This window comes from Pseudochaenichthys georgianus, chromosome 14 (genome assembly GCF_902827115.2).
Source record: "Pseudochaenichthys georgianus chromosome 14, fPseGeo1.2, whole genome shotgun sequence".
In the NCBI taxonomy this organism is placed as follows: domain Eukaryota; kingdom Metazoa; phylum Chordata; class Actinopteri; order Perciformes; family Channichthyidae; genus Pseudochaenichthys; species Pseudochaenichthys georgianus.
The window spans coordinates 7,579,182-7,591,727 of NC_047516.1; the positions used below are offsets into that span (position 1 = coordinate 7,579,182).

The 12,546-nt window shown below is 41.8% G+C and overlaps 1 protein-coding gene across 1 annotated transcript in view; it reads left to right on the top strand.

Annotated features, from left to right (window-relative positions):
* Nucleotides 1-11,133: 11,133 nt before the first annotated feature.
* Nucleotides 11,134-12,546, top strand: part of LOC117458727 (polypeptide N-acetylgalactosaminyltransferase 10-like) — an 83,150-nt gene continuing 81,737 nt past the window's right edge. The window contains exon 1 of the mRNA XM_034099361.1: nucleotides 11,134-11,371. Within this exon, the coding sequence (XP_033955252.1) occupies nucleotides 11,213-11,371 (159 nt within the window). The 5' untranslated portion in view covers nucleotides 11,134-11,212. The remainder of the gene's footprint in view (nucleotides 11,372-12,546) is intronic.

Here is a 12,546-nt window from a genome sequence, read left to right on the forward strand (position 1 = left end):
CCGCCACGCCTGACTTCGCAGGCTATATATATATATATATATATATATATATATATGTATATCTTTTTCTTTACTCTTTTCTCTTTCCTTTGTTTTGTAACTGACACCGGAGTGTACGGTGGCCTGGGTCCATGCCTGACTTCACAGGATATCTCTTTCTTTTCCTTCTTTACTCTTTCTTTATTTTGTAACTGCCACGGGGGTGTACGGTGGCCCGAGTCCACGCCTGACTGCAGGAAATACATTTTACACTGATACGTTTGAGCAAGGCCTGGGAATTTAATACCTGTGTGCCGGAGATGAAGCCCGTTACATGTAGTTGCAGCGTGAGACGAGACATTATTCCCTGTGGGCGGGGCCCGCGGAATTAGGACAGGAATGCAGTTTGAATATCAGGTACCTTAGTGAGACATGTATACTTGTGAATGTGTTTATGAGCCACCACCAGTTATATGCATAGATACCATAGTTAGGGTCTGAGAGATCTTTGGGAAGCCGTACGGCGCTGATGTCCGAGCGAATGTAGGTTGTGAAGGCGGAGGAGGACCACCGTCCTAGTTGTTGTAGGGATGAGGTAGAGAGACCTTGATTAGCAGCAGAGGTGGCTGCACCTATCCTGAAGGAATGTCCCGGGTATGATATAGGTGATAGCCCGGATTTAATGAGAACTTGCTTGAGGTAGAAATTGACAGGGGCCATGACCCTGCGAACCACTCTCCCTGGAAGAAACCCCCAAAACCCACGGATTGGGCGGCATCCGTGAAGAACCTCATTGAGTCAGAGGAACGCACGAGGTCATCGTAAAAGAAAGTAACTCCGTTCCAGTGGGCGAGCAGGAGGGACCAGAAACGTAGGTCTGAGCGGCAGCCTTCGTCTAAGAAAACACAGTCATGGAGTTTGTCGACCGCTGATGCTGCGTCCAGGAGGCGGGAGATGAACGAGCGCCCCTGGGGGATGACGTGCATGGCGAAGTTGAGGTGTCCGGGAAGGGAGAGCAACTGTTGTTTTGTGATAACTTGTTGCTCGCAGTATGACTTGGTGATGTCCCGGATGCGCTGCAATTTGTCGGAGGGGAGAGACGCCTTCATGTCTATGGAGTCGAGGATGATGCCTAAGAACTCCAAGCGTGTGTCGGGACCTAACATTTTCTCTTCGGAGAGAGGGACACCTAACTCCTGAAGCAGTGTTTAAGCTTGGCCAGTGAGATCCCTGAGCTGTCCTGTGGTGGGACTATGGGGAGGAGTCGTCCAGTAGGTGAAGGACGGAGGGGATTCTGACGATGTTCAGAAGGATCCAGCAGAGCGCTTCCGAGAAGGAATTAAAGATGCAGGGGCTGCTTCTGCGAACGGTGAAAATAGAGTTTGGACTCCCACTTAATACCGAACGAATTCCACTGAGACGGATGAATGAGGATGATTTTGAAGGCATCGGTAATGTCCGCTTTGGAGAGCCGAGCTCCGTGCCCTGTGAACTTGATCATCTTTATTGCATTATCCACTGAGGCATGGTGAAGGGAGAACTGATCTGGAGGGATGATGCTATTGACGCTGCCGAATGGCCGGAGCGGGGAGCGGACAGATCGAAAATCAGCCTTTTATTTACGCGTGGCTTATTCCTATGGAATTTGAATGGAACACTGAGAAGGGGGAGGAGCTAAAAGGGACGATTATATATCCTTTGAGAAGTTCTTTGTCGATGAGCTGGGAAACTATGTTGGGTTCTTTAGCGGCTGACTGTAAGTTTCTTGCTATGAAAGTCACTGTGTGAGATGGGAGGACCCCTATCCTGAAGCCTTGGGAGAGCCCTGACAGGAGATAGTCAACAAACACGGAATCTGGGTGAGTAGATAGCGCAGCTGCTAGCTGAGGGATGATAATGGGAGTGGAGGGGTGATATTCCAATTTTTTTTTTCTTTCCCCCTCCACGAGGTTTCTGGCGCAGAGCTACTGTGACGGCCCGTCCACACGGTGGCGTGCGTTAAAGCTTCCAACGCTCCTGCCCATTCACTTTGAATAGGGTGATGTCACTTTTAGCAGAACTGTATTTTGGGAAGCGACGTGGAGCGTTGCTGGCGTTGCTCGCTTCAAAAGTTGAGCAATGTTCAATTTTTTTTTTTTTTTCAATGTAACGCCCGCTGAATATACATGATTTTTTGTATTTCTGATTACGTAACGCCGTTACATCTATTCCGTTACAACCCGACCCTGTGTGGGTGAGTGCAAACATTTTCGTTAACACTAGTACCTGACCTGAGTGCCACGGAAGTCGAAGCTCCTGTGACGGAGTCTTCCAGGGCCTGGAGGCGAGCATCGATAGCTATCATGGAGCTAGCCAGGGATTGCAGGGAGCCGGCCACGCTACTCTCCATGAGGGGTGTGTTAGTGACGCTCCCGGACTGGCGAGCCTGGGAAGGGGTGGATTTTGGAGGTGGACGGGATCCTGGAGGGCTCGACTTCTTTTTTTTTTTTACCTCCGCGTCCTCGCCCTGCTCTCTGGGGAGCTGACTGGAGCTGCTGCCCCGGACTGGGGAGCTGTGCTGGAGACCTGATCCGAGAGCTCTCGGAGCTGCGAGTGAGTGAGGCCTGGGGCTGTGGGGATGCCCTGCTGCAGGAGCCGGGCGATGAGGAAGTCTGCCTCTGGTGATAGGCCGCTGTGGGGAGCCGAACCAGGCTCGAATAATTCCATACCAGGTTCGTGATCTGAATTGTCCGAGTTGGACATCTTGAGCTAGTTTTTCTTGTGCTTTTTTTTTTCTCTCACGAGGAGGAGTATTGTAGTACTGCTACTCTTTGCGGTCATCTGCAAATGACAACTGACAGGTAGGAAGAGCAGGCATTTAAGGAATTTAGCATGTGCAGCTATTGGCTGCTGAGGGGTGACGCCCTCATATTTAATGAGGGGGGAAGGGAGCCATCGAGTGACGTGTAAGTGACTCGTGTTAGGTCTTCCTTATTGAACTTGCGCTAAGCTTCATTTCTGCTGTTTAAGTGGCCGTGTCAGACCCGACCTTTACCTCACCTACCTCTATTAAGCTTACCATAAAAAGATGCTAAATTGGCTGTAAATAGAAAGGATGTATGTCCATCATGTCTTTTCAGACGTGTGAAACCAGGCATGTGACACGAGATAGAACATTCTGATGGGGCAATACAAGCGTAAAAGTTCCAGCTAGCATTCTGAGAAGGCGTTTGTGGTTTTTGACACCTTGAAAGCGCTTACAGCGGGTATGAAGACAATGAAGCACAGGATGCAGGCGACCTACGCAAAGATTTGAATCAATTTCCTTGGCCAGCGAATCCTTATTGCCTTATTGAAGTCCTTATTGTCTCTGTTAATAAATGAAGTCTCTGTTAATAAATTAAAGTATAACGTTTGCATATTTGAAATGCAATGTTTAAAGAAAAAACGTGATTCTAAACATGAAAAATGTCATATTCCCTTTTGTTACAATTGCATATTATTACTATATGTCTTTATTTGTTTTATTTTAACTTTACATTTTTAATTGTTCATTAAGTAAAAGTTGAACATATGTGACCTCCTTCTCTCTCAAAGATAGAAAAGGGGAAACCACCTGATGCAGAGAGGGAGGAGGGAAGAGACTATAAAAGATGATGTGTGAAGAGAAAGGGGGGCTTTTTAGGCTTTTTGAGGCTTGAAGGCTTGAGAGCTTGAGAGCTTGAGAGCTTGGGGGAAGTTTTCTGAGGCCCAAGCCCTGGGCCTGGGCTTGGGCTCTTTTAGACGCCTTTAGGACACTTGACTTGTGAACCTGTTGCTTTTGTATTTTAACCTTGTGTCTTTGTTATTTTTTAGGATTCTTGTAATCCTCTCTTTTTGATAAAAAACCTTAATAAAACCGGTTTGTACTTTGTACATTTCGACCCAACTCCTGGTCTCTCTCGTTGTCTCTGAAGGTATCTGCTTGGGCTTAGAGTGAGGTAAGAACACCCTTCCTTGGGACAGGCTGACATTAGTTGATAATTTGGATTTGAAATAGTTTAAGGGAATAGAAACTCTGCTAAGGTTAAACTGTAGTTTCATATTGGCTACTGTGGTTGATGTGGTTTTGATTGATGTTGAAATATGACATATGCTCTGCTGATGTGGTAATGTCACTGCTGTGATATTAATGTTTGACTCTGGCTGTTTGATATTACATTTGCATTGTTTTGATTGGTATAACTGGGGATACAAATTGGGGGTTAGGGATTGTGGGTCCTGAAGCTGCCCTAATTACCAAGGGGTCTCCCAACGACACAGGGTTTAGTTTTGATACTGCTCTGGGGTTCTACCAGCCCACCAACACCTACTACACTATACACTCCGTTTTGCTATCCTAGCGGTCGGACATCCGTGGCTGGAGTGTCTAAAATAGGGATACGACGGGCAGTTTGGTGTTAGAGGCCACGCTGTAAACGCCCCCCTAAACAGATTACGTTGGTCTTGCGTGTCGATTCTGGGGGGTTTAGTCCTAAAAAGATTAGACGGCCGTTCACCGGAGCCTTATCAGCACCGGAGGTCGGGATCGGAGACGGCCTAGATATTAACGTTGGTTGTATCGAAGTTACAACACTCAAATATAAATTAAAAAAGGCAGTTATACCAATGTTTCCACAGAGGTGACTGGTATCGTACAGCACTGAAACACGGATTTGACAGCAGCATAATGACAGAGTTATGAGAAACATTCAATCGACAGATGAATTTTTACATTAGATTTCTCAAAAGAGCATGGAACGTGTTGACTCGTGCATTACAGAACATTTCACTTGCACTGCACCACCTTGGTTTTCTAAGCAGTATACGCAAACAGTCATTATATGCAACCTGGAGCTTCCGGAGGCTCGCCTTCTTATACTTGACCCACAAGGGGGCAGTAGAGAGAGGAGTGCAATAAGCTCTAAAGAGGTTCACCTTAACCTTATCTGAACACCAAGAGACTTTTCTAGCCAACATGTTGGCTTGTATATATAAGACACGCCGCTGTCTATACATGTCATCATCATCAGCCGTTTCATCTGTGATGATGTGTCCCAGATACTTAGTGTTACAGCAAACAGACAGCACCTGTCCTGATAGGTAGAATGTTGGAAAACAAAGGTTCTTATCCCCTTTTGCTCTGCAGATCATTACAGCGCTCTTAGCATTGTATTTAACGTCAAATTTGACTCCGTAATCAGAACAAACATTTAGCAACTGTCGAAAACCAGCACTTCTATCACTTCACTTAAAAAATGCATTGTTAAACACTTAAAAGCATCCATATGTTTGCAGCTACACTAGTGTCTTTTGAACATTATAATTTAGTGGCATTAAATGCTAAATAGAGGGGATAACGTATTACTTTTAGGGCATGTATTTTCTAGTGTCTGCACAAATGTTCATTTAACAGCCTGTATTTGTTATTCCCTTGTCTAGTTGATTATAGATAAAGGCTGCAAAATACCGGAGGCTGCTCCTGAAAGCGTAATTTTTGGCTGACTTTCAACTTTAGCAAGTTTAAAATAGGTAGGAAGAGACAGCCAGTCTTGCACTAAGTAGTCTGTTTACAGCATGTATAGCTTTTATAGCTTCCTCCTTGGGATTAATCTCCTTCCTAAACTCTCCTGTGCGACATGACAGATTGCTCTGTTATAGATTTAGCTGGAAAAGCTGAGCAATTATATAGAAAGCATCCGATGAGGTAGCAAAGTGCGACCATAAAACAATTCTGCTTCAGTTCCACCATTCCACTCAGCAGTCATGCCTCATATTATTTCTCTCGGCCATGTGCTACTGTAATTTCTCAGGTGAATTACCCCTTCTTGACCTTTCCTGGCGTTAAGAAAGGGCACTTTCACACATAAATTGTGTAGGCAGTGTTCCTTTAGCATCTTGAGTACCAAGAAAGCAAAGGCAGCCCAGGAGTTTCATTATGGGATGTTGTTTGTGCAGCCATATAGGCTATATAAGTGATGAATGCACATTTGAAATGTGCTTAGCTGCAGTGTTACATTCATTAAAACATAACGGTGTGTGATGGAAGACGTACTCAAGTCCCAGGGTGGAAGGACATAATAACCTGTAGCACATCCTGCACGTGTTGCTGTAAAGCCGGTGTAGGCAGAAGATTTGAGCGTCAATGGGCAAAAGTTCCATAAGATAGATAACTATACTTCTGAGAGCAGATAGCTAGCCATGACGTTACAAGTATGATGATAGTCTTTAACAAAATGATGTCTTTTTACAGTGCGTGGTGTTTCCTTTTTTTTGGTACTGATCAGGATTATAATTTCACACATTTTCAATTTTACACATTATTAAAAAAGTGTTTGATTGGCCAGAAATGAAAAAGTGAATTGTACTACAATCAAATATTATTATTTACGCATCAAAGAACATCCCACATTTACCTAACTTGTTGTTTGTTGTACCTGCAGACATCCCACAAACATGGCTAAGCTGTGATTCTCACTTAATGACGGACAGGCTTTGACAATTTCTTAAAGCCCAAATGAATGTCTTGTTTTTTCAGCCATCAGTCCAACTTCAAAGACAGTCAGGTAACTATACAAAACATGTGCATGCTAAACTACAGTAGGCTTCAACTTGAGAATATTAGTCATATTTTCTGGAAAAGTATTTAATTATTCAATTATCATAATAGTTGCTGAATCATTTTCCATCCAGGAAGTGGATCTTCACCCTGCGTCTCTCTCCCTCTGAGTAAAAGGTCCTTTTATGTTTCTGTGTACGTGTAGTATGTTAACTTTCAAGCTCTTCACGTTAGAAAGGACATTGTGTGGCTTCTGTTTTCATTTTTTGAGTCTCATAGGGCTGTATGTATGTAATGGCTGGAGATGGGAAAAGACTTGCAGGCTGAGTAGTGAGGATGGGAAGCTTCACCTTGAGCAGTTTTTAAAGATGTATGATAGTAGTGATGATCACCACTCTTATCAAATCCCCACAGAAAACCCACAGGGATCATTTCAGTTTCAAACTAACAGAAAGGTGAGATAGATTGGGAAAAGCTGCTGGGGCAGAAATAATTGCCCACATTTATCTGTTTTGTGTCCAGGAAAACAGTGCCAGCAGTAATGTTCAGTTAATCGCTGTTTAGCTCAATTAAAAACACTGACGTAGGAATGGAGAATAGCATGTGCATGGCACAGGTTAACGGCAATATTTCATTAATGAGGTTTTACAATGATATGACACAAAGCCATTACATACACATGTTTTATGGGCTTCTTCAAATTATGCAAACCGTATGTAAATGTATTTTTGTGTTAAATATTTTTGCTGCGTCTCTAGACGGTAAACACGTCTGAATGTTTATTGTTTGTTTGTAGCCTTTATTTAACCAGATGAAGCCCCTTGAGATCAAAGGATCTATTTTTCAAGGGTGACCTGCAGGACATTAGTTACACATGTAACATAAAAACAACAGAACAACAATAAGGATGATAAACAACATAATGTACAGGGTACAGTTTACAAACTCTATTTACAGTGACAGGTGCCATGAGTATCAAACAGCATGTCACCCAGCCGAGTTTATAGTCATGCTCGTACAACATTGTGATTCCACACTCTATAATAACTTGCCAGCTTCCTGACACAGACCCTCTATCATACAGGGAAAACAGAATGAGAAAAATAGTTGTATATTATATTAACACATTTGAATGATTAGCCCCAATTGTATTTAACATGGGTATTGTTATCCAAAGGGTCTGTATGAGCTACTTGTGTAAAAGAATGGAGAGTGAGCATGACAAAAACACCAGAAACATGTTTTTTTTCAAGAGACAATTGCATTACACTGTAAACAAAGTAAAGGAAATGTTTCTGTTGTATCAAACATTTTATCCATAACTTCTTTTGTTATCAAAACCCATATCTTGTGTTTCTTTTCACCTGTTTTAATCTGCATCTTTGCATGGAAAGTGCAGAAAATAAAAGTGATTCAAAAAGTTGTAACACTTGGCTGTAGTGGAAATGTTTGGTGTATGGATACAAGCACGATGTGAGAAATTACAATACAATTGAATTTGTGTATAAATTATGAACACGAGTGACATGTGACAACTTTGACGTCAATACATATATTTCCAGGTTCATGTTGAAACGTTTTAGCTTGGTTGGTTGACTTTAAAATATGTCATCTTGTTTCTTTCAAATGTAAAATGCGCTCCACATACTGCATATCTTTAAGATGGTAATGTATAGAAACAAGCATTGCATTTTCTCTTTCTGATTTTCTCAAAATCAGGTTCACATTTGCAATACATGTTGATTGTAAAAAGTAAATGAAATACTCATCACAAACATTCAAGGAAGCTTTGGGCTCATGAGAGACGACAGACTATTAGCCATATGTGTTAAAACACCATCAGCACTTGTGTCAGAGATAAACAGATGATCAGCCATCAGGATAATTACTGCAATATCAACGTTTTGCACACTCTGTGTTCGCTGCATGTTAAGTGTTGCGTTTCCATGTGATTGTCCTCCAGCCCAAAACTGCTGCATCATCGTGCCCAAAGTTCCCTTGATTTCTCAATTGACTTATATAAAACTTTGCAACAGTGATTCTCACTCACTTTGCTGCATAGTCTGACTGTCACTGATAGCACGGCTCGTCTTCTTGAAATCAAACTACCCATTGATTCGTTATTGTTTCATGTGGCATTCGATTTGCTGTAACCTCTGACACACACAATGAACAAATCCCCATTTCTAAACCAGTCAAGCATCTACCTAATCTCCACTAACCCTTGTATTTGACAGTCATGTGTAGAAAGAACACGTGTGGGTTAACTGAAGATTAGCCACATTGTTTTACAGAGCGGACTTGAACCCAGGATGTGTTAGAGTCTCACTCCCTGCTAATCCTGCTCGTTCTATTCCCGCTCTGGAGGGAGAGAGAGAGAGCTCATTCCTCTCCTTCTCCCTCCATCTGTACCAGCCTGAGTTGTGACAATTCAATCTGTTCAGCGTCTTCCCAAATGAATTATGGATGAACCCTGCAACCCCTGCATGTGGAGGGGGATCGACGCTCTATAACTCCTCACGCCCGTGTCACAGGCTCAGTGTGGATTTGATAGAGGTTGCGGGGGGAAAAAAAGTCCAGGTAATTCGGAGAGCATCAAAGCAGAGGAAATGCCGGTATTACTATCCTTTGATGGCATATCACTGATTGACTCTTCTGTGCTGAAAGCCATTAGCAGAGCTCATTCATAAAGGGCCGTGGCGTGACTTCCCCGATAAGCAATTACTGAAGCATCATTCTGTTTCAATGAGCTGAGCTGTGTGATCCTACAGGTCAAATAAACAGAACCATTTCCTTAAGACTCTTCAGAGGATCACCAGCAAAACAGATAAGAAAAATAACAGAAAAACACATTTGATAAAGATACATTGAGTGTGTTTGTGAAAGAGAGTTTACATGAGAGAATGCAACACCAATTGTGATGGGAATCAGAATTCCTTTATTCGTCAATACAATGGTGCATACATAGCAACTACATGACATAATAAGCAATCATATCAACACGTTCATTTAGAGTAATTTCATTCAATGGATAGAAAGGTGTCTTTTGCTGGAGTGTAATATAGAAAGGCAGGTATTAATATGAGAGACTGGTGCACATTCTTTTGCAATGCTTCAACCTCTAAAGCATGATGCTCACTAAGGTGGATCCCCTGACTCATAACGGTGTAATGTCTCTTCAGAAATGAATGGAAATCATTGGCTACCTGGATGGTATGATGACACCAAAGAAAAAAGGTCAGCAGTAATAACCCTGAAGGTATTACTGGGCTGGAATGAAGGAGATTGGTTGCCATGACACGTGTGCTCCTCTGAGATGATTAGATATACAGAAGAAGAAGAAGAAGAAGAAGAAGAAGAAGAAGAAGAAGAAGAAGAAGAAGAAGAAGAAGAAGAAGAAGAAGAAGAAGAAGAACCGCCGGAGGCCAGGAACCTGGAGACCCATACTGTTCCTCCTTTTCTTCTTCATCTTTTTTTCACTCTTGCCGCATTCACAATGACTAGTTTTATTTTCTTTCCAAATGAACATATAATCATATAACATTAGATATTATTATAGACATATAATCAGGTAGTGAGGAGCCTGACTATTTATCTACCTGATTTGTTTCATCTTTACCTAATTAGTATCGCAATGTGTTTATATTTTTGCTATCACAGCTGGATAAATGTGTCGGATTTTCAGGTTAAGCAAACACTACATTCAACTAAGCTTGTTCAACATGTGATCCAGTGAGTAACCGTCAGTGTTCTTCTAAAATAATACATCGAATCAAGCTTGATGAAGAGAATCCGAAAACCACAGGATGTTAAGTGCTGTGCCTTCAAAATAAAAGAATGATTGATGTCATTCCCAGCAGAGGGGAATGGGGAAGTCGCTCTGCAGGACAACTTAAACCAACATACTTCTAAATAAAGGAGAGTCGAATGTATATATATATATACATATATATATATGTGTATATATATATATATAACATTTAGGATAGGATATTATGAAATAAACATAAATAGAAATGTGTTTTAAAATATATTTCAGTCGCATTGTTCTGGCACCTGCATTATGCTACAGACTATAACTCTTTATTAAAATAGTTATTCAAAAGGCTCTTAACATAGCATAACAGTGGCAGCTGTCCTTAGCTGCACTGTTTTACTTTTTTAATTCTTACCTGGGGCCATTTTTGTTATTTTTCTCTCTTTTAAACCTATTGTTTGATATGCTATTAGAACTACCTTGACTGACTATCATAATCCTGGTGAACTTTGGTTGATTGTATTTGGTTGACTCAATTTCTATGCATTTATGAATGCATTTAATGAGCATGTTGTGAGATTTGAAACGTCTCTTTAATTGTGAAACTGGATTTGCAACCACCAAAGTGTCACTGGTTATCCTGGTATTTTACCATTTTCCATATGCATTGTTTTTACAGGGAACACAAAGACTACTACTTTGACTATTGTATTTTAATTCGCCAATTGATGAGTCTTAGTGGGTTTTATTGTGAAAGTTCTGACAGGAAGTTGCGTCCTTGAGGGTATTTAGAGTAGCTTGAAAGCGGTGCGTACCCCAGTCAGTCAGACTCCGTGGGAAAGTTGTCTCCACTCGGGAAGCAGGCAGTCGGGGCTTGCTAGTTTCCACCGCCGCTACTTCACAAGCTTTCTCCCGGAGAGATGAGGCGGAAGGAGAAGAGGCTGCTGCAGTTCGCTGGACTGCTCATAGCGGCTCTACTTTTCCTCTCCAACGTTGGGCTGTGGTCTTTGTACCGGGACCGAGTGTTCGACAACTCGCCCAGCACAGTGGACGGTCCACGCGGCATTCTCCAGATACAGGTTAGCAAATATGGGTGATAATACTCCTCATGTATTGCATCCCAAACTTGGATCCTGATAGACACTTGTGCCCCACATTTGTTTTGTGACGTCTTCTCGTTTTCAACAAAATTTCGGAGTCTAAAATATGAACACATATGTATGCGACTTTAGGAGCAGCACTAGTCTACAGAAATAATTTTAGACCAATTCAGATTGTTTACGAGGTGGAGTTTATATATATATATACACGGTGCCGATTCAGCACCATGGAGAGCGTCTTTGCATTCAAGCGATGTTCAGGCTCAGATCCACGGAGAGCGCCAACACTTGTTTTTTTAGAACTGCAGTGATAAAGCATGGGAATGCCGAGATAAATCAACACTATTTAAAATGTGATTGGTCTGCTTAAGGTTTTATGCTGTACTGATTTTAAATAGTTTTCTAGCAGGCGCATAAGGTGAGACACCCCAGGTGAATAGGGTCATTTTTTAACTTAAAGATATCAGCTAGAGATGTCTCCAGTTAATTATGTACAATAAGGCAATTGTTTTAGTCAAAGACAACGCTAGAGGCATAGATTGACAAGAGGTTAGTCAACATATTTGGTGTTGTCAGTTTTCTTTGCTTTAGGTTTTATTTAGTGATCTTATTTTAATTGATGTCACTTTCTTCCAACAAATAGTCTGTAGCTGTTGATAATGCAAACAAGCAAGCATACCACTGGTTCATCTGTACAGATATATGTGATAAGGATTTAGCCACTAATAGGGCTTGTGTGCTGGTGTTAGACCTTGGCCAGAAAGGTTAGTTGAACATAACTGACAAAGGGTTTTTGCTCTAGTAATTCGAACATGAAATATTACATAGATACGCATTAGGATTCACGTCTACGATGTTAACACATTTGCTGTTCTCCCTCTTTTGACGAGGGTTCCTGGAAATAGTCTCAGTCGTACTGGGATAATCAGTTTACCCTTTTAATAAACCGTCTACTGCGAGAGTCCTCAGTCATTTACCCTTACTTTGTGGCAAGGTGTTAGATTTAATGCTGTTGAATTACTCCTTGTTACACTTTGATGTGGATCACATTTATTTTAGAACATTTTGCATCGATTGCCTTTGATATCCCAAATGATTTCAACAACAGTACGGCTATTTATTGATATACCTTAAAATCTGTGTTGCATTCAAGT